This window comes from Prunus avium, chromosome 3 (genome assembly GCF_965620075.1).
Source record: "Prunus avium chromosome 3, drPruAviu1.hap1.1, whole genome shotgun sequence".
Taxonomy (NCBI): domain Eukaryota; kingdom Viridiplantae; phylum Streptophyta; class Magnoliopsida; order Rosales; family Rosaceae; genus Prunus; species Prunus avium.
The window spans coordinates 12740883-12762162 of NC_142286.1; the positions used below are offsets into that span (position 1 = coordinate 12740883).

The 21280-nt window shown below is 37.3% G+C and overlaps 2 protein-coding genes across 2 annotated transcripts; both read left to right on the plus strand.

Annotated features, from left to right (window-relative positions):
* The first annotated feature begins 2649 nt into the window (after nucleotides 1–2649).
* LOC110769063 (RHOMBOID-like protein 12, mitochondrial) lies at nucleotides 2650–6018 on the plus strand. The gene is made up of 8 exons (XM_021972963.2): nucleotides 2650–3144; nucleotides 4215–4345; nucleotides 4542–4661; nucleotides 4857–4967; nucleotides 5041–5082; nucleotides 5424–5525; nucleotides 5593–5634; nucleotides 5929–6018. The coding sequence occupies exons 1-8, from the start codon at nucleotides 2724–2726 to the stop codon at nucleotides 6016–6018; spliced, it is 1059 nt and encodes a 352-aa protein (XP_021828655.2). The 5' UTR covers nucleotides 2650–2723.
* An 8673-nt stretch (nucleotides 6019–14691) lies between these two features.
* Nucleotides 14692–17681, plus strand: LOC110767249 (transcription factor TCP4-like). Its single transcript, XM_021970739.2, has 3 exons — nucleotides 14692–14856; nucleotides 15268–16810; nucleotides 17088–17681. The coding sequence occupies exon 2, from the start codon at nucleotides 15663–15665 to the stop codon at nucleotides 16797–16799; it is 1137 nt and encodes a 378-aa protein (XP_021826431.1). The 5' UTR covers nucleotides 14692–14856; nucleotides 15268–15662; the 3' UTR covers nucleotides 16800–16810; nucleotides 17088–17681.
* The last annotated feature ends 3599 nt before the right edge of the window (nucleotides 17682–21280 follow it).

Genomic DNA, 21280 nt, shown 5'->3' on the forward strand with positions numbered 1-21280 from the left:
CCATATACGTGTGGACCGGAACCCATTCTGCTGAGAAATTGCTTGCTACAAACAAATCCATCCAATACAATTCACAAGGACAGGGCAAATAGAAAGTTAGAAACAAGAAAATGGGGAGTCTGGGATCAAGAGGAGCAACTTGTGCGTGATAAAAGGTCAAGGTATATATTTTGTGTTGAAGTCTAGTCTCTGTCTTGTAGTCATTGTTTGTTTGAGGCACCATGACAGCAGATACAGCTCTAGACGATAGAGATAGGTGAAGAAAGAAAATGGGATCGAAAGAAAGGAAATTATCACTTTTCAATTTCCATATGAATTGCTTTCATCTTAAATTTCACTATCATAGAGGAAAATAAATTGATAAGGATATCCATCAACTAAGGTATTTATGTCTAAATAATATAAGTACCATTTATCCCCTTATATTTATATACTTTAAAAAAAAAAAATTAGTTTGTACTTACTTGCCTAGCTACTAAATAAAGCAAGGGCGAAATCATTGTTAGAATAGGGTGGGCTACAGCCTAGTGCAATTTTTTGGAAAAATGAAAACTTGGTGTTAATTTTTATTCACCCCACTCGTTAGAAATTTGCCGCCCTACCCTAGAAAAAATTGACCTACTTCATCCGAAAAGCTCTTAAGAAAATGTATTGAGCCACTTACGCATTACAAAGGAAAAAGTAAATTTATAGTCGACTCGTTAGAAATTTTTTAGATCTGCCTTGGCTAGAGTACTAATGGGTAGATTTGAGCTTGAAATTCTTCTACGATACTAACTTGAATGAAATTGAATACAAATTGCAACGTTAACCTACTGATGAATTTATAAACTTGAAATTTCTGTGCACATATTGTTCTTGTTTGTATTTTTTTTTTTTCCAGAACTTGTGTTTAACTCAACTGTTCCTTGATTATGACTCTTATAACCCTTCAACCCGGAAAGAGAGACTTGTGCCAAAAGGGTCCGGTGTACCATAAATTAATGTTGGAAAACCAGATAAACCCAATTCATGGTCGTGGGTCTTGACACTGATGCCCTTCTTACACCACTTGCTAAGTCCTAGTCATCGTTAAAGAAAGTATAATTTTATGGACCCAGCAATAGCATGATTGGTATGACCACAAGCTCTCAAATCCTCCAGATGTTAATGGGAAATCTTTTTTCATTTTGTTTTTTTTCCCCTTTTGAGGACAATCTCTCAATCTTTTCGATGAAGTTTTATCATCGCATATGTTATGAATATGTTTTCTCAATATTAAGCCTGAAAGTTATCACTGTTGGTCGTAATTTGTCGAATTTTATACTTCTCAATTTTTGTAGTTGGCACTGAGCATTTCATTCATAACATGATTGGACTATGTGTTTTTGGGGCGCATGTAAGCTGATTTTCTCATAAGCTTTTTCTTTTTCTAATAATATTCTTTTGGTACTGTGAGGTATTAAATTTTATTTTGACATATCTTTTAGTTGGACAATATATATTGAATTTGATCTCTTCCATGATTTTATATGAAGTCGTATATATATTCAATCAGTTTTTATTATATCTTCCTCTATTTTTTGGTGCACTGACCAAATTGAAAGAATTTTTGGGCCTCAATTTTTGCTGGGATTGTATCTAGCTGGGGCTCTTGGTGGCTCGGTCTTTTTCTTGTTGCACAAAACCTACCTGGCTGTGTCATCGATGGTAAAATGATACTCAGCTAATGTTCAAGGATAATCTACTGCGAATATATACACGTCTCTTGAGTATTTTTCATCATAATCTACTGTTTGCAGGGCCGGCTAGAGGAGAACAAAGACCCAAACAAGCTGGGACTGGTATGATTTCAGACACTCTTTACATGCTGTGGTCCATGTTCAGGGCCGGCCCTGGAGTGGTGCAAGTGGCATCATACCACACACAGCCCCTGATTTTTGAGACTGTTTTATAATGCCAAATTAGCTCGTTTTTATTTATTTATAAAAACGTGCCATGCATAATGCTAAGTTAATAAATAGGTGTAAGAAATTCACACATGGACACGAAAGCTTCTTAGTTTAGTTGAAATGGATATGGATTGTTTGACTAAAAGTTGACAAGCAAGCTTGCTTAGTTTAGTTGTTATATTCTGGAAGGAAAAGTTGTTAAACTTTAATTCATTTCACTATAGCTTCTGTTTGTGGTATGTAGGGAGCAGGCGGGGCCGTTAATGCTATCATTTTGCTTGACATATTCCTCTTCCCAAAATCCATCTCGACTCGGGGATTCTCAAAACAGTTGTTCCTGGTAAGTTTGCTTCTATATGTAGGAAATTTATTCAAAAATTGAATAATTAGCTCCACAAAAACATGAGCCATCACCAACCTCTCTCAAAAGTTTTCATTGGTTGGTTAGACTCCCATCTTTTTTGAACTCTTTTTCTATACATGGTTGTTGAGCTTTATCTCTGCCCTCAATTTGAGGCTTACTGGATATGGCAAATAATAGGTATCAAAGTTGTGGGACTTATCCAATCCCACGTTTGAAAATTTTTTGTGAATTTTTTTGTATTTCAACACTGACATTTGTTAAAGTTAAAAGTAAATTTTGGGGATTTTTGATAAAAACTCATTTTTCTTCATGCTTTTCACATTTCCATTGATCTCAGGTGGTGAGGGACTGAGGGTACCTTCTCTAAGAAAAAAAATGGGAACTTCCCCAAGAACCCCCCAAAGAGCGCTTTCATAAAAATATAAAAAATGCAGAGGCTCGTTTCTTTGAAACTGGCCTCAAACTTCCCCAAAAAGCTCTCTAACTCATCCACCACCACCACCACTACTACCTCTTCAATCTTCCACTTTCAACCACACAAAACTGTTTCTCTAACCAAACCACCCCAAACCCTAACCCAAAACCACTTCTTTAGCTCCTTCCCAGCACACTGGCTTCACCGTCTTCCTCATTCATGGAGGTTGCAGCACACTCTCACACAAAAGATTCATGGGTTGCTCTCCAACCCATTACTCAAACGGCAATTTTTGGTGGATTTCTCAAATACCCTTTTGAGAGCCTCAAGCAAAAGTCTTTCAGATTTCAGGCTTGGCTTTCTCAGAGTCCAATTTTCCAGACAGGGTTCTAAGTTCCAGTTCAACCCAAAGTTTACTTCTCCTCGGAGTGTGTGTCGGGTAATGGTTTTGTTTTCTGTTCATTGTCGAAGTTATCTGTTTGGTTATGAAAATGAAGGAAAAGCTAGTGAATTCAATAACGAACTCCACATAGTTTAAGCCATGTATCCATCAGAACAAATTCTATAATTCGAGGTTTACGCTTCTCCAAGGCATAATGAAGAGCATTTCGACGTTTTTGGTCGACCACTTCGCAACAATCAGGACAATAGGAAATAAGTTGTTTCATTACATTAACATGGCCTTTGGAGGCTGCAATGTGAAGAGCGGTCTTCTTATCAGCTTCGTTTTCTTTTCCTTTCATTATCGTGGAATTCCTGGTTCCAATGTTTGAAATTTCCTTTTGGCGTATCTGCAAGGTTGATTTTGATTTGACCAATTGTGATTGGTTGGGACAGAAAAGGACAACACGTATCCAATTGCGATTGGCTGGCCGTACATATATTTCTATTTACGTGCCCATTGCTTGCTTTGCTTCATCGCAAAAGCTCTCTTGCCATTTTATTTTGCAAACTTCTTCTGCCCGCATAATACCAAAATGCAGTCTACTATTCCAGTAACATTTGAAGAAGGACTTTTGTTAATTGTTATTTAGGAAATGAAGAACAAATTTGCTTGTGCAAAGTACTAGTTGTCATAACATGAGTAGGCGGAATAGGTCGGGCCTAATGCCTTCTTATGTGAAAAATTACCTTTAGACAATTGTTTATATTAAAAATTGTCTTTATATTATTTGGGTTATAGAACATATAATAAAGGTGTTTTGTGAGATTAGAGAGATGTTACTCTTTTTTTGGTCAATAGAAGAGATTTTACGTTACTTGAGGACATTTGCTCATTTTCTCACCTATGAATTAAGTATTAATTTGAAAATTAGTCATTTTATTATTGAAGGAAAACATATGGACAAGAAAAAATTATTAATTCCGTCTCTTGATTAAAGAAAGCAGAAAACCCAGGATCCACTTTGTATGCTCCTATCCTATGCACCCCAAGTTTCCTGTCTCATTTTGTATGCAAGTTAATTATTTTCTGTCAGTAAAACCTAGTTTCCTCCTCTTCGCAGGAGATCATGGCTCCGAAGGGTATCAGAGGGTGAGGTCACTGTCGGGGTTTGGGGATTGATTATAGCTAATGCTGCGGTGTTGTTGTTATGGGAGATTGCAGATATTGCCTTCATGGTGAAGAATTTTGTTGTGAGTCCCTCAGTTTTGAATTGGCTAAGTATTGTCAACTTGTCTTCATGGCTCTCTCTCTCTCTCTCGTTCAGAAATAAGAGAATTTAAGTAACCCTAAACTAAAGAAAAAAGAGTCAAGGAAGCAAAATGTCGACTAGCTGTTTTTTTCGTTTTTCACTGATCATTTCCTAACTTGTCGATTTTCTCTAACCAGAATGCATTAATCAATGTTAGACATGGACGTCTTCACACATTGATAACTTCTGCCTTCAGTCATTTCGACACTGAGCGTTTCATTCATAACATGATTGGACTATATGTTTTTGGGGCGCATGTAAGCTGATTTTTCTCAGAAGCTTTTTTTTCTTTCTAATAATATTCTTTTGGCACTGTGAGGTATTAAATTTTATTTTGACATATCTTTTAGTTGGACCTTGAATTTGATCTCTTCCATGATTTTATATGAAGTCGTATATATATTCAATCAGTTTCTATTATATCTTTCTCTATTTTTTGGTGCACTGACCAGATTGAAAGAATTTTTGGGCCTCAATTTTTGCTGAAGTTGTATCTAGATGGGGCTCTTGGTGGCTCGGTCTTTTTCTTGTTGCACGAAACCTACCTGGCTGTGTCATCGATGGTAAAATGATACTCAGCTTATGTTCAAGGATAACGTCTCTTGAGTATTTTTCATCATAATCTACTGTTTGCAGGGCCGGCGAAAGGAGAACAAAGACCCAAAGAAGCTGGGACTGGTATGATTTCAGAAACTATTTACATGCTGTGGTCCTTGCTCAGGGCCGGCCATGTGGCGTCACCACACAGAGACCATGATTTTTGAGACTGTTTTATAATATGCAGATTAGCTCCTTTTTATTTATTTATAAAAGTGCCATGCATAATGCTAAGTTAATAAATAAGTGTAAGAAATTCACACATGGACACGAAAGCTTCTTAGTTTAGTTGACACATGGATATGGATTGTTTGACTAAAAGTTGACAAGCAAGCTTACTTAGTTTAGTTGTTTTATTCTGGGAGGAAAAGTTGTTAAACTTTGATTCATTTCACCATATAGCTCCTGTTTGTGGTATGTAGGGCGCAGACGGGGCCGTTAATGCTATCATTTTGCTTTACATATTCCTCTTCCCAAAATCCATCTCGACTCGGGGGTTGTTCCTGGTAAGTTTGCTTCTATATGTCGGGTTGAATGGTTGAGGCTATTAAGCAAATCCTTGAAAACTTACCTCTCTTTGTTCCATTTTAGGGGATCTTTCTAATTGGGACAGATATCTGCAGGCTAATACTGGTATGTTGGTTATCTTCCTGTTTTCCCACATTTCTTTGTGTCTGTGTTCATTCATGGTTCATGTGTGGTTTTTACATTGGCTTGCTTTTATTGTGCTTGCTTTTATTTTCTGCACATATTATCCTTCAAGTGAGGTAACCTAGAGTTGGAACCCTGTGCCAGGCAGAGGACAAAACGGTCTCATTCTTCTACCTTAATTATTTTGTACTCTAGAATTGTCTTCCTGACGCCATCAAACCAATGTCATTGTGATTTTCTAATAAATTTAGTGGTAACATTATTTTGTTTTTGCAGGGAGACGAAACAATCTCAGGGGCTACACAATTGGGAGGTGTTGCAGTTGCAGCCTTTGCCTGGACACGACTTCGAAAGGGGCGATTCTGAATTTCGTAATGGTAGATTACATATAGAACACTTGGCCAGTTTGGCATTGATGTGCTGTGAAAATAATCTCTGTCAGATTTGCTGTGAGAGAAATCAGTTGTGAGATAAAGCAGTTTGGCGTTTGGTAAACTTTTTGTTAAAACTGTTGCTGGTACGAATTCTCGTATAATGAAAAAATAATTGCCGCATAATCATTAAACTCAGCGGCTCTTCAAAACTGATTCATGCATAATAAGAAAATGAAAGCACCTTATTAGCTGCTTTTCCTAATAGCTTTCTCCTACAGTAATTTTTAACAATAAGTGATTTTCTCATAGTTTACCAAACGGGTTGGACTTCCCAAAATTTTTAAAAAATCACTTATCATCCCAAATAAGCAAATACCACCCGTTCCCCAAATATTGCTTGCAGATAGTTTTTCTCCTGATTTAAACTCCCAGATCATCCCTTATCTCGGACCCCCGTATACATTGGATGCCCACCTCAAATTTTCACAGCTGTTTGTTGTTCTGATCAAACAAAATTACAGAAGTGAAAAATATTTATAAAGTTTCATAACTTTTAAACAAAATTTGAGGCCCAAATCCAGTTCTATGGGCCCATATACGTGTGGACCGGAACCCATTCTGCTGAGAAATTGCTTGCTACAAACAAATCCATCCAATACAATTCACAAGGACAGGGCAAATAGAAAGTTAGAAACAAGAAAATGGGGAGTCTGGGATCAAGTGGAGCAACTTGTGCGTGATAAAAGGTCAAGGTATATATTTTGTGTTGAAGTCTAGTCTCTGTCTTGTAGTCATTGTTTGTTTGAGGCACCATGACAGCAGATACAGCTCTAGACGATAGAGATAGGTGAAGAAAGAAAATGGGATCGAAAGAAAGGAAATTATCACTTTTCAATTTCCATATGAATTGCTTTCATCTTAAATTTCACTATCATAGAGGAAAATAAAGAGTGGTGGTGATTTCCTCACTCCAATTTTATCCACTTACACTCCATTTTATAACTAAAAAAGGAGTGTAAGTGGATAAAATTGGAGTGGGGAAATCATTACCCATAAATTGATAAGGATATCTATCAACTAAGGTATTTATGTCTAAATAATATAAGTACCATTTATCCCCTTATATTTATATACTTTTTTATAAAAAAAAAATTAGTTTGTACTTACTTGCCTAGCTACTAATAAAGCAAGGGCGAAATCACTGTTAGACTAGGGTGGGCTACAGCCTAGTGCAATTTTTTGATAAAATGAAAACTTAGTGTTAGTTTTTATTCACCCCACTCATTAGAGCAAGTGCAGCGGTGCCCCAAAGCCTGGGGCTAGGGGGGGTTCAAGAAGAAAAAGGTGTTCCAGCGAGCTTTGTTTACCCAGGCTGAGTGTGGGCTCCACAAGCCTGGGCTGGCCCTCAGGCAAAATCAGCCCCAGTGCTAGCCAGGGTTTGCTGATGTCAGCAACCAAAAAAATCTAAAAAAAAATCTAAAAACATACTAAAAATTTCAGAATTATTTTTAAATAAATACTTAGTCATATTTTTTACTTCCCACATAAAAAATCTATACAAATTCCTCTCTTCATATCTTATGTGAATAGTAGTTGCCATGACAACAGGTGGAAACACACATTTCTTTTTGCAAGGGCAACTACTATTCACGTGAACAGTGGCTACCCTAGCTCCCCCTTTGCCATTGCAAAGGGCAAATGGGTGGAGTTGCTCTTAGAAATTTGCCGCCCTACCCCAGAAAAAATTGACCTACTCCATCTGAAAAGCTCTCAAGAAAATATATTGAGCCGCCTACACATAACAAAGGAAAAAGTAAATTTATAGCCGACTCGTTTGAAATTTTTTAGATCCGCCTTGGCTAGAGTACTAATGGGTAGATTTGAGCTTGAAATTCTTCTACGATACTAAGTTGAAGGAAATTGAATACAAATTATAACGTTAACCTACTGAATTTATAAACTTGAAATTTCTGTGCACATATTGTTCTTGTTTGGTTTTTTTTTTTTTTTTTCCAGAACTTGTGTTTAACTCAACTGTTCCTTGATTATGACTCTTATAACCTTTCAACCCGAAAAGAGAGACTTGTGCCAAAAGGTCCGGTGTACCATAAATTAATGTTGGAAAACCAGATAAACCCAATTCATGGTTGTGGGTCTTGACACTGATGCCCTTCTTACACCACTTGCTAAGTCCTAGTCATCGTTAAAGAAAGTATAATTTTACGGACCCACCAATAGCATGATTGGTATGACCACAAGCTCTCAAATCCTTTAGATGTTAATGGGAAATCTTTTTTCATTTTGTTTTTTTTCCCCTTTTGAGGACAAGCTCTCAATATTTTCGATGGAAGTTTTATCATCGCATATGTTATGAATATGTTTTCTCAATATTAAGCCTGAAAGTTATCACTATTGGTCGTAATTTGTCGAATTTTATACTTCAATTTTTGTAGTTTTCGTTTTAGTGATTTGACTTATATAGTTTGATATTCATCGCAATTTAAAGAGACGCTCAAATTCCGATCCAATCAATGTGAGAGATACGTCATTATCCAATCACGAAATTGTATGGATCATAAATTACTAGAATTGAAACCACAGATGAAACCGAAAGTAGATGTATGTAGCCATATGCGAATTTAGAATTAGGTCGATTGCAACTATGGTTGATGGTCTTGCAATTGCTGGCTTGAGAGCAAATAAAATGCTTTTTGTTGCAAACCTTAGCCATGTTCTAAAATTAATGTGATATATACATATATCTTAGAGACAGCTAAGGTTTGTCTTTTTTCTCTGCGTGTCTCTAGAAACTGGAAAGGCAGTGTCATTGTGTAAGTGGGTCACCGTTTAATTGCTTTCTTGCCATGCGCAATCAATTCATATCCATGTACAACAACACCCACATTGATGCCGATTGTGACAACATCAACATGTGAGTTGTGGAATCTTATATACCATTCAATAAACAAGATTCTTCAATGTCAAAAGAAATTTGTAGTCGTCCATGTAGTTTCATATGGTTTTCAATTAATTTCCTGCCTCTAATTTAAAAGCACACCCATCTAATTTACATTGCCCAAAATCTTAACTGTTGTGTTAATAAAATCGAGGCCTTTTTGTCATCAGCAAGGTTATTTTGGTCATTTTGTGCCTTGTTATTTTAGACCCGTAATCATTCATTTCGTTGTCTTGCAATAGTTGTGTTTTGTGTTTTGCATCTTGATATTGTTGGTAAAAGAATTTGTGTTCCTCTCTAGATCTGTCTCTGTATCTTGTATTTGGCCTTCTTATTATGAGGGTTTGCTCAAAAGCATCTCCTAACTTGGCTCTTTCAGCACTGCCATATAATGTAATCTAGTATGATTGGACGTTTTTAACTACACATAGGTACGATGTTGTAAACCCTAATAAACTGCATGCAGTAAAATTATCTTTTGGCATTTTTTTAAACCTTCTAAACTTGAAATTATGATCCATCTCACTTGAGGCAAGTTCGGGCAAACAATTCAGATTTTCATTGTAATTTTTGTTTTTTTCTAGTAGATTTTCATTGTAAAGCATGTCAAATGACCAATCGAACCAAGAGCTTGTAGCTCAGCATCCGAGGTCTTGTTTGTTCGAATCCCTCCTCCCCTAGTATCACTCATGTCAAAATTGACCAATCGATTACAGCAAAGTTACACTCCTCGTAAATATGCTCCATTAATTTTGATACTAATATATATAGAAACCAGAAGAACTGAAATTACATCACATTTTTGTCTAGCTAGCTTCTGATCTCTGTGTTCTGTGGAGTTGGGTAATAAAAAAGCTCTCTAACTCATCAAAATAACCATTTGGAAGTTGCTGCTGATGGTCCATAACTGGGGAATCAAGTTGATCAACTTTTGCGGCTATACTCTTTTACCTTTTAACTCTTTCCTTCTAGTGTAATTTGTTTTTCTTTGAAGAACTGAAACGTTTTTGGCATTTCTGAAGAACCATTAATATATAGCCTTGTAGCCTTTGGAGCTAGGGTTCAATCTGTAAAGGATACTTCACTGTCTTTAGGGTTTCTAGCTATAACCAACTGCAACTCATCAGAAAAATTCAAAAGGAAGAGAAAAAGAAGCAGTTTTAGAGCATATATAAATGCCAGTAAGCCTTTCATAAAGGGAAAGTAACTGCCTATAGCTCTGTAAATTTTTTTCTTATAAATTTTTTTCTTGTTTTTGGTTATAGCTTCCGCAGGCTGCAGTAAATTTAGAGTGCAAGTAAACGTGGGCTAAAAATGAAAGCTGTGTGGTTGCCATAGAAGAGAGGCAAAAAAAACTTTGCAGATTCTGCCATCTCATAAATAATTAATTGCATTCCGACAATATATTTGCTCTCTTTCTTCTAGCTCTCATTCAGAGACACACAGAGAGACACAGAGAGACACAGAGAGATACAGAATATAACAGTGGGACATTTAAACCATCTCGGATCACGAGCCTGATTTGTGGCTTTCACTTTTTCAACAGATGATATATAGAAGAGGAAGGGTGATGTGAATTAATCATCTGCTTCTTTTCTCTGCCATTGTCCTTTTCTAGGACTGCTCCACCTCATTGCTATAAATGACAGGGTTATTTATTTACTTGGTTTTTTAGATTTATTGCTGGAGAAAACTATATATATATATATATATATTCAAATTTTGGGAATATTTGAGACAAAATGCATCATTATTAGTTCAACAACTCTTTGTGTTGATGCAAGTTTTGTTGGAATATGAGCCCTCATTAACAACTTTGGTTGAGTGAGAAGGCTTATTAATGGGGGAAAGTGCTTACAAAAGCAAGGAGGAGAGACTTTTGGTTGAATTGGAAGAATCCATGATGATAATCTGCGCTTGGGGTTTGTGACATAGAGGAGCCCCTACAAATTGGGTGTCTCGTCTTTAGGAAAAAGAAACCTTTCAAGCCAAGAGCCCCTACAAATTGGGTGTGAGTTCCTAGCTCCCACACCACAACTGCTCAAGCCGAACTTAATCCTAATTCACTAAAGCAAGCATCCCCCGCAATTGATACCTAAATGAGTCAATGATCTCCAGCTCCCTAAGGTCTTCATATCATTTTGGAGTTTTTGGGCCTAGTTCCGGAAAATCAAAAAAGGGAAACTGAAAAATCATAAAAGGGGTACCGGAACTCTTTACTGTCCATCGAGCCAACTTGAACTCTCAACTAAAAATCACCTACCATAATTAATGAAATTATGAACTCATATCAAAACTTAAAATAGAATACCCCTCTGCAGCCCATTCTACTGACATGGGCTTAATCAAGTTGGCTAGAGCGGATGTGCTCCCCACTCTGCACCGGAGTTCGAATCTCCCTCCCTATAGTTTCGATTAGATTAACGTAGAATATCACTTATATAAAAAATAATAATAATAATAAATAAAGTTAGAGTTTTAATTAAATTCAAACTCATCCTGACTTTATTGTAACGACCGACTCGAATTTTCATTTATTTAGTTGAATTCTTGTGTGCTCTGCTTTGATCATTACGCCCTTTTAGTAACAGAATTATTGAAATATAGTGGCTCTCGTATTTAGAGGCTAGTGGTGGAATTTTACTTTGATCCATGACACAAGGCTCAAGTTCACGAGAGCGTGGCTCAAACGGAAATTAAATTGAAAAATTATGTCTCCTTGGAGTTGAGGGGCGTTTTTAAGAGAATTCCATTGTTAAGCTCAATAAGAAAATGTCAAATATGCCCCCTTATTCTCCTTAACGGATTTAAATAATAGATTGAATAGTTATATGGCTACTATTGCAATTCTCAAATCTCACTTTCTGATTGGTTCATACTTCTACGCTCCCTTTTTTTTTGTAAAGAGAAGTGCCATTAAACTGAGAGCTATTTAGCTATTCGGTATCATGTAACGAACTTAAAATGTCCAAAATGCCACAAACTAATATCACCTCGAAGAGTGTATCTATGATTGTAATAGTCGACGTAATGCTTAATTGTTTTTGCCATGGAAATCAAATCAAGATTAAGTTGGTAAGATATTGCGGCCACTATAAAGTTATACACGAGAAAAAAGTCTTAGATTGCAATATTGAAATTTTGGAAGTTAATTAATTTTAAGTTGAAATCTCCAACTGCAACAAGGTATTAGGCACACAATCATCCACCTCTAAAGCTACGTTGTTCTACGTTACCTACTCTAATATATTCATATTTTCCGCTAACCTAAACCTAGGAAGGAGGGCAAATTACTGCAGCTAAAGTTTGGTTAATTATTAGTAGCTATCATCAATTAAACATGAGGGTAGTACTTCTTTTTAAAACAAAACAAAATTAAAAAAACAGATAGGAGACGGGAGATACGAACTTGAGATCTCTTTCAAAACTGAAAAGAGAGGTACCACTAGACCAATGACTCTCTGGTGCTATACTCATTGAGATTCAATTGAATGCTCATACGTACCCAAAGGAAAAAAAATTGAATTGAATGCTCCGCCCACTTTTTGTAAAACAAAGACTAGTTTAAATTGGGAAAGCTGCTACCTAAATTCCGAGCTTGTAGTTTTCATATGATATATAGCAAGTAGGATAGGGCTTAACGCTACCTTAGTCGAAATAATGTAATTGTAGTCGATATTTAGTTGGCAAGCTGATTTATGAGCATCTCAAACCTTATAGGCAGTATCTGAAGTCTTAGGTTCGATTTCATTCGCTTAATATTACTTTTATAAAATAAATATAAAAACCCTTGTAGGCAGGCATGTAACATATCGCAATTATATCGTCCAATCGTTTCTTCCTTCTTGCTGTATATTGTACAGTCTTTCTTCTTTTCTTGAGACACTTCTCTTTAGAATTGATGGTGGTGATAGGCTTTGAGGTCATGATTTCTAATACCTTATCCAACCTTTTGTTGTGTCAATTATGTCATGCTTGCACTTTATGCATATGATTCTCGGTTTATATTCTTGAACGAACAGACTATATACTTCTAAAAAGACTTTGTAGCTTGCATTGCATGGTTACAACTTTTCCAACTTGAGGAAGAGAAAAGAAATACAATTTGGCAATTTCATTCTATACCCACTCTCCCTTTATTACCCACTTGCCCGTCAATGGAAGATAATGGCTGCACATAGAATCTAAACCTTTATATACTCCATATTTTGTAGCTATAAAAAATGAAAAGAAAAGAAAAAAAAAATCATGTTCATTGGTCCACGTGTTGGAAGCAAATGACATGGGCGGCCAATATCCATTTTGGTACAAGGACAAGGCCCGTCATATATGGTGTGCTTGAGAAAAGATGGAGAAAGCCCCTATGAAAATGAATTCTAGACATCTTCTTGATAGAGCCTTTTACATCAATAATATTCCTAAGTTTTAAATTAAAAATAGAAAATAGAAAGAAAATTGGAGAATGTATGGTGCACATTGCTGCTGCTTCTTTAGAGGCAAAGTTGCACTGCAGACTTAATAAAGGCTACAAGCCTAGAAGTCACACCCTCATATGCCAACCATGTACTCTTTCTCGATCTTGTGCATCATCACATTAAAGAAAGGCATCTCTTCTTGCCTCTTGCCCACATAAATCTACATATATATCTCGAACCCTAAAATAAATGTACCTGCAAGTTGATAGATTTACAATTAAACCATCTCATCAATTAAAGCTATACTACGTACGATGATTTGATTAGAAAATTAAAATTAGAATTTCTTAGAGAGAAAGTATGTGTAAATACCACTAATCTAACCACCTGATCAAGGGCGGAGCCACTCTTAGACTAGGATGGGCTCTAACCCCGTCCAAGTTTTTGTAGACGTATAACAATTTGGTGCCGCGTACTTTTTAGAAAATTTAGCCTACCAAGTGGAAATTAGCCCAACTGTTAATTTTTGCTTTAAAAATAGGTGGTAATACCAAAGTTTTTCTCTAAATTTATTATGAAACTTGGTAAAACCAAAGTTTTTCTCTAGTTGTATATGTCTCTTATTCGTCTCCCATCTTTTTCCCCTTTCTTGAGTCCCTAATTTATTTATTTTTTGAACACAAGGAGAGGAGAGAGAAGGAAAACTTGCTGCCCTTTGTTCCCTTTTGCATAAAAACAAACACGGCAGTGACTAAGCTTGCCAAGTAAGCTCCTGTCCTTTGTAGCCATGTGACAAACCCTGGATCGAACAGATTGTGGGAGTACAAAATGCATAAAAAGGAGCTGATCAGAAAAGTGTAGTTGAAGGGAGCACGTTTGTCGTTTATTTTAGTGAAACCATACATATCTTTGTGGTGGAACTATGAGCATAAATAAATATAAATAAAGAGAGAGTAAAGGAACCATAAAAGCTGTTAGATATCATTATCAACGCCTTCAAAAGGAGTGTGTGAAGGAGGTAGCCATCGACAGTCGCCTCTCTATGAACCATGCACTCTAATCATAGCTGATTAACCCTAAACTCTTTTAATAACATATGCTTAAAAAGTTACTCTATCTTATAAAAGTTTGAGAGAGGCCAACGAGATCTAATTCAGTGGCAAATGCCTTGACTTGAAGACCAATTGGCTTAGATTCGAACCCCATGACACATTGACAGTGCGTGAGTGAGAAAATATCCTCTCCAAATATCGCTTTGCTTTTATAAGATAGAGTTAAGAGTAGAAGGAGTTGGGCTAGAGTTAGACATTGACTTGTTGAGTTTTGGTTGGGACCTGGTTTGATATATATGTGGGTTGTGGGGTTGAGATGACCCAAGATTTTAATCTCCTCTAGCTCCCTGACCAAACTCTGCCACCCTTAACAGATTTATTTACAGCTCTCATGGTCATAGGCCAAGGTAGGAGTTTTCTTTCACATCTCTACATCTCCAAACCTCATTCACTGATTTCTCCTAAGCCCTCCTTCAAACCATTCCAGTTTTCTTTTGCAAAATCCCAAAGTTCTTCTGGGAGTCTCTTCCCTTTTTCTTGGTGGAATATATATATACACCCAATACAATTACAACCCACTTCTGTTGTTAATTGATTCCTTTTTTTTAATCTTTAATACAGTAGTTTTGTGCCCGCATAGAAAAACCCACCAACCTAGTCTGCATGCTCTTACTCTTTTCATGGAGATGATATGGACCAATAAGTTTACCTTATCTGTAAATTTGTAGAAACAAAACAGGAGTCAAATTTCTGGGTCTGTACTGGTGAGACTGGCTTTTTTGTATTTTGAATGAGGGTTGTGGAATTTTTTCTTGTAGGGTTTATTGGGGTTAGGAATCTGGAGATTGCAATGGCAGAGTTTTTGGGATTAGCAGCAGCAGCAACAGGAGTATCAGAATTGTGACAGCTTGCAAAGGAAGAGCTACAAGCAACCCCAACAACAGCAGTAGATAAGAGTGAAAGCAAGCAAAAGCAAAAGCAAAAGAAATCAACCATTTTTGAAGCCCAAAATCAGAGAAAAAAGATTAGGAATCTGGATTTCCAAGAGAATCAGCAATATCTCCAACTTCTCCAAAACCAGCATCAAACACATGGGGAGCTCATAAATTCTCACCCAGCACAAACACAAGTAGCTCCCAACACCAACAACAACCAAATTCTAGACCACCAAAGCATTCAACAAGAATATGCAAAGCAAAGAGGAGGAGAGAGAATGGGAATGAAGAGCGCTGGAGGAGGAGCAGGAGGAGAGATTATACAAGTTCAAGGAGGCCACATTGTTCGATCCACCGGCCGCAAAGACCGCCACAGCAAGGTATACACAGCCAAAGGCCCCCGAGACCGCCGCGTCCGGCTGTCTGCCCACACCGCCATCCAATTCTACGATGTTCAAGACCGCCTCGGCTACGACCGCCCCAGCAAAGCGGTTGACTGGCTCATCAAGAAAGCAAAATCCTCCATTGACAGGCTTGCTGAGCTTCCACCTTGGCACCCTATCACTGGTGTTGCAGCAAACAATGCTGACCCCAATCAATCCAATCCAAATGAAATGGTGATTGCAGGAGGAACAGAGGAAACAGAGTCCTGTGGCTACAATTTCCACCAGCTGCAGAGGCAAATGAGTGAGAATAACAACAACAACAACCAAGCAAATAATGTTTCAAGCTTCAACATTCCTCCATCTCTAGACTCAGACACCATAGCTGACACCATGAAATCATTCTTCCCCACAAGCTCAGCAGCCACTTCATCCATCAATTTCCAAAGCTACCCACCTGATCATGATCTGATTTCAAGAACCACCAACCTAAACCCTAGCCAAGACCTTGGCCTCTCTCTCCACTCTTTCCAAGACCAAGGCCTAAACATCCATCACACTCACAGCCAGCAATCCCAAGGAGACACCAACCACAACAACGATCAGATTCAGACCCTTTTTGCCGCGGGGGCGGGAGGATCAACGGTGGGATTTGATACAAGTTATCAGAGAATGGTGGCATGGAGCAATCAGAACAGAGGAGTTGATGGTGGATTTGTATTCAACTCACACACACAAGCATTGCCACAGCAAGCATACGCTCATGCTCAGGGGGGTACCCTTCAGTCCAGTTTTTCGCCATCAGTTTCAGCTCGGGCCTGGAACGATTCTTCTATCTTCGGCACACAGCAGAGAACACAGCAGCAGCAGCCAATGATTCACCATTCTTCAATCTTTGGCACCCGCTTCGCCTCTGATGGCGGCTTGCCTGTGTTCTGCATCCCCACGCGTATTGACGCTGAGGAGGGGGATAATGGCGGTGTTTCAGATCGACCATCATCCACTTCCTCTCCCAATTCCACCCACCATTGATTGGATAACTAGTATGTACTCCATATCCCATTGTTCAATTTTTTTTTTTAAAATTTTTTATTCAAGAACAGTATTCACGAGATTCAAACACACGACCTCCTTTATCAGAATGGAGAAATATTGCTTGCTCAAATATTGTTTCCATGGAAAGTGTAAAGGTTCTTCAAGATTGATTGGGAAATTAGTTTCTGTTTGCTTTATTGTACACCGTTTTTGTTCTTTTTTTAATTTTTATTTGTCAAAGACAACAGTTTAAATTTTTTGGTTTCCTTGGTGTGAATTTTGCAGATTCTACCTTCGGGGTATCAAATTGGGAGACAAGAAGGAAGATTCAGTCCAATTAAATGGTCTACCAAGGAAAGAAAAGTATCTGGTTTGGATTTTCAAACATTCTTTTCATCTTTGTTGATCTATATATTTAATTAGATTCCCTAGTTGTTTTTAAATTTGATGGGACTTTTTTTTGTTTATTCAAGTGGCTCAACTTTGTTTTCTTTATTACTACTTATCATTTTTATCCTTATGAAACCCCACATTTCCTTTTTCTTTAATTTGGTTGAACTAGTATTATAACAGCAAGTTGGCTCATTCTTGGTAATTCCCACATTAAGAGAAGCACAAGTTAGTCAATGGCTTTGCTTCAGCCTCCCCTGTTGTGCAAACTGGAAAGAAGCTTCCGCAACCAAAGTACATGGAGTTTTTGTACAACTGTTCAAATACTTCCTGGACGATGGTTCTGTAAAGAACATGGTAGTTCTTTTAAGGCTCGCGACTTTTACACTCTTATTTTGTCGGTTTGCGCTCATCGCTCTGTTTGTGTGTCATCTTACTTACTCCATTATCAGCACACAAAATAAAAAAAATGAGTGCGGAAATGATCAACCTTCTTTTAACATTGCTTTTATTAGATTTATCAAGTGTGCAAAGTATTCTGCATTTTGTTATTAAATGTGAAAGTACCACATAGATATGAATGGTAAAATATTGCTATGGTTTTGTCAATTTATTCATACAACTGTTCAAGTACCATCATGGTTTTGGTTTTACATGGAGAGAGACTATGCCCATAAGAAAATGTATGTTGTTTAGTAATGTTAGGGAGATTAAGGGGTGTATTCAATTCTAACTTTTATAGACTTTTAATTAGTTTAAAAGTCTAGAGGTATTCAACTATGACTTTTAAATAGTATTTAAAAGTCTAGTGGTATTCTATTGTGATTTTAAAAAGTCTTTAAAAGTTTTGTGCCATTCGAAAAATTAATGACTTTTGAAAACTTTGTTAAATGGATGACTTTTCAATACTTTTAAGCCTAATTCTTAACACCAAAAGTCTTGCTAATTTACCCAAGACTTTATCAATGAATTCGATCATGCTGCAACTTTGGCCATTGCGAGGGTGTGCCACCGTGTTTGGATCTCTAGACCCCCTCCCTCTTTGGTCGGTGTACTATCAAGAGATGGCCTAGATGGATCAAAGTCTTGCATCCCTCCTGGTTGTCAAAGTCTTACATCCCTTCTAGATGGATCAGTTTGAGAGTTGAAATCAACCACATATATGATTTATGACGAGAAATTTTTTAGTGTTATGGTGAACAACCATATGATTGAGTATCCATATGGTCTTAACTGTAGGCTAATTAATTTGATATAACAGATAAGGGCATGTTTGGGAGTGCTTCTTGAAGAACCAAAAGCGCTTTCTAATAACTAAAAACGCTTCTGATAGTGTTTGGCAGAAAAGTTTAGAAACGCTTTTGGGTCATAGAAGCGCTTCCTGGAGAAGGACATACTATGTGCTTCTTTAGGAAACACTCCCAAGTGCTTTTCCACGAAGCACTTTAATTTTTTATAAAAATTCAATTTTTTTATAATAAAAGCACTTTTGTTAGAAGCGCTTATGAGCAGAAGTACTTCATAGAGAAGCAGTCCCAAACAAGCCCAAAGTCTCACTTAAAGGCCATATATAAAGCCCTCACTATAGAATTTTTTATGTATGAGTATCCACAAAATTTGGTTGCCCAGAAGATATTTCTCGAGTTTAGTATATTTGGCCTACATTTAACTTATAGAAGAATTACCTACAAGCCCAATTTGGCATTCAAGTAAAACAAGCCAATTTTGCCTAACGCATTTGTCGTGTGAATTGTGCTTCAAATAATATCTATTGTATTCAGCCCAGCCTTTACCAACCCAAGTTTGCCTAACGCATCTAAGGTCAGAATTTCAGCCCAAAGTCATTCAATAGTGGTTTTAATTAGGTTAGTTCAAAATCATCTCGTTGCTCCAAGGTTCATAGAAGGCCCGCAGACATTAGAAGGTGGTTGTTCTTGTTGGAACAAAAATTTAACCGAAATTTATATTTGAACATTATTCAATTAATTTTGTCGAAATACGCCACCGAGGTCTAGCCTAGTGAAAAATGGTCTTAACTTGTGGACCAGTGGTCTCATATTTAAATTTCCATGGCACCTTGGTAGTGTGTGTGTGTGAGAAACCCACATCTCTTTTGTGGTTTAGACTAACGCTTGTATTAAAGTAAAAATAAAATAAAAAAATTCTCTTGCAATACATAAAAACAAGAGCAAAATGGCACTGTGATCGTGGAGTCTAACTTGGTGATGGTCGGACCAGGTCGTCGAACTGGACACGACCAACTCTAGTGGCCTGATCAATCAAGTGGATGTTGGGTTAGTTACAAAGGTCATTGACTAAGGTTCTACAATCATTGTGTTATGCCCGGGGGCGGGGGGTCAAGTGTTGAGGTTCAACTAGGAGTGGCAATGAGTTTTGTGGTGTCGGGTATTAATGGGTTAAAAATCTTCAACACGAATATGACTCGTTTATTAAACATTTCAGGAACATCCCACCCGAACATAACCTGTTTATTACACGGGTAACACGACAAGACCCATGTACCCGTTCACTAAATGTGTTGGATTGAATTTTTATTTAGATTAACCTGTTAATCGTTTAATTTGTTTGACACGATTAACTTGTTTGACTCGTTTAACTTATTCAACCTGTTTAACATATTAGAAAACATTCAATCTATTAATTTTGGTAATTATAATATAACTCATATATGCTAAGAAAGTTATGATAATATTGAAAATATTATTTAAAAAACAAATTTAATGTTAACTCGTTTTTTGGCCAAAGGTTAATATTAACTCTTTAAACTAACAAAATCAAATAGGTTTTTGTTTTAGAGAATTAAATAGTTATATATGATGGCTTCTGAATGGGTTCATTTATTAATTGTCTCTTAGTGGATTAACTCGAATTTGACATGAACTTTTAATTATCGTATGGGTTGACCTACATAAATTTCATGCATGTTTCTAGTCGTTTATTGGGTTGTGTGGGAATTTCTCGTTCACTGGTTTGGTTTCGAGGGTCACTTGGTTGGGTTCGGTGTCACTGAGTGTAGTCTGATGGCCACCGTGTCACTACTAGAATATCTGATTTTGAGAACAATTATTATTTGTGCTCTTTAACTTTTTCCAGAGTTTCGAGAAACCAAAAAGGAAAGAAGGAAACGCGCTTGGTTTTTTCTAGGGTTTCACGATCTTCTGGCTCTTTGTTGTGCTGTGACTGCTCCACCGCCCATGGTGGCGGATGGGATATCTGAGTTTGTGTTCGCTGCGGATGGTGGCTCGAAGGAGGGCCTGGTTGTTGGAGATAAGTGTGCTCGTACCCGGGAGATGCTGGATGTTGGTGGATTGGATTCTGAGGTGTTTCCTCCTTCTTTGCCCCCAATTTCAATGAGCTTCAAAGATAAAGTCTGTGGTGATTTTGGGATGGCTGAGGATAAGTTTGATATCAGTGATGATGATGTTGTAATCAAGCATGGGGCTATTCCATCCATTGTATTTTTTGAAAGGGTTAAGGATTGCTTGTACAGGCCTTGGAGGACTGCTGTGATTATCAAGCTAATGGGTCGCCCTCTTTCGTATACTTTCTTGCGTGACCGTTTGCTTCAACGCTGGGGGTTGAAGGGTCCAATGAGTTTAATTGATCTAGAAAACAATTATTTCATTGTCAAATTTCTTCTTGAGGAAGATAAGAGGTATGTGCTCACTGGAGGTCCCTGGCAAATTGCTGGGCAATATATTGTGACTCAGAATTGGAAACCTGGGTTTAATGCTAAAGAAGAGAGGGTTACTCACATGACAGCTTGGATTCGAATCAATGGGTTGAATGTGGAGTATTTTCGTACTGATGTTATGATGAAAATTGGAAATCTCATTGGTACTACCGTTAAGGTGGATGCGCATACTATGGGTCAAGCTCGAGGTAAGTTTGCTAGGCTGTGTGTTGAACTTGATTTATCTAAGCCTCTTATCCCTTTTATTGAAGTTGAGGGACGTACTTTTGGGGTTGTTTATGAGGGGATTCAGCTAGTCTGCTTTGAATGTGGTTGTTTTGGGCATGGTAGAGATTCATGCCCTGTTATTGTGGAGGCTAAGCAAAAGCAGTTT

Excerpts from the sequence above, each read along its gene's own strand:
- LOC110769063 (XM_021972963.2), top strand. The coding sequence starts at position 2,724 with ATGCAGAGGCTCGTTTCTTTGAAACTGGCCTCAAACTTCCCCAAAAAG. Across the intron at positions 4,662-4,856 it reads TATATGTTTTTGGGGCGCAT|ATTGAAAGAATTTTTGGGCC; the intron begins GTAAGCTGATTT and ends TGCACTGACCAG. Across the intron at positions 4,968-5,040 it reads ACCTGGCTGTGTCATCGATG|GGCCGGCGAAAGGAGAACAA; the intron begins GTAAAATGATAC and ends TACTGTTTGCAG.
- LOC110767249 (XM_021970739.2), top strand. The coding sequence starts at position 15,663 with ATGGGAATGAAGAGCGCTGGAGGAGGAGCAGGAGGAGAGATTATACAA.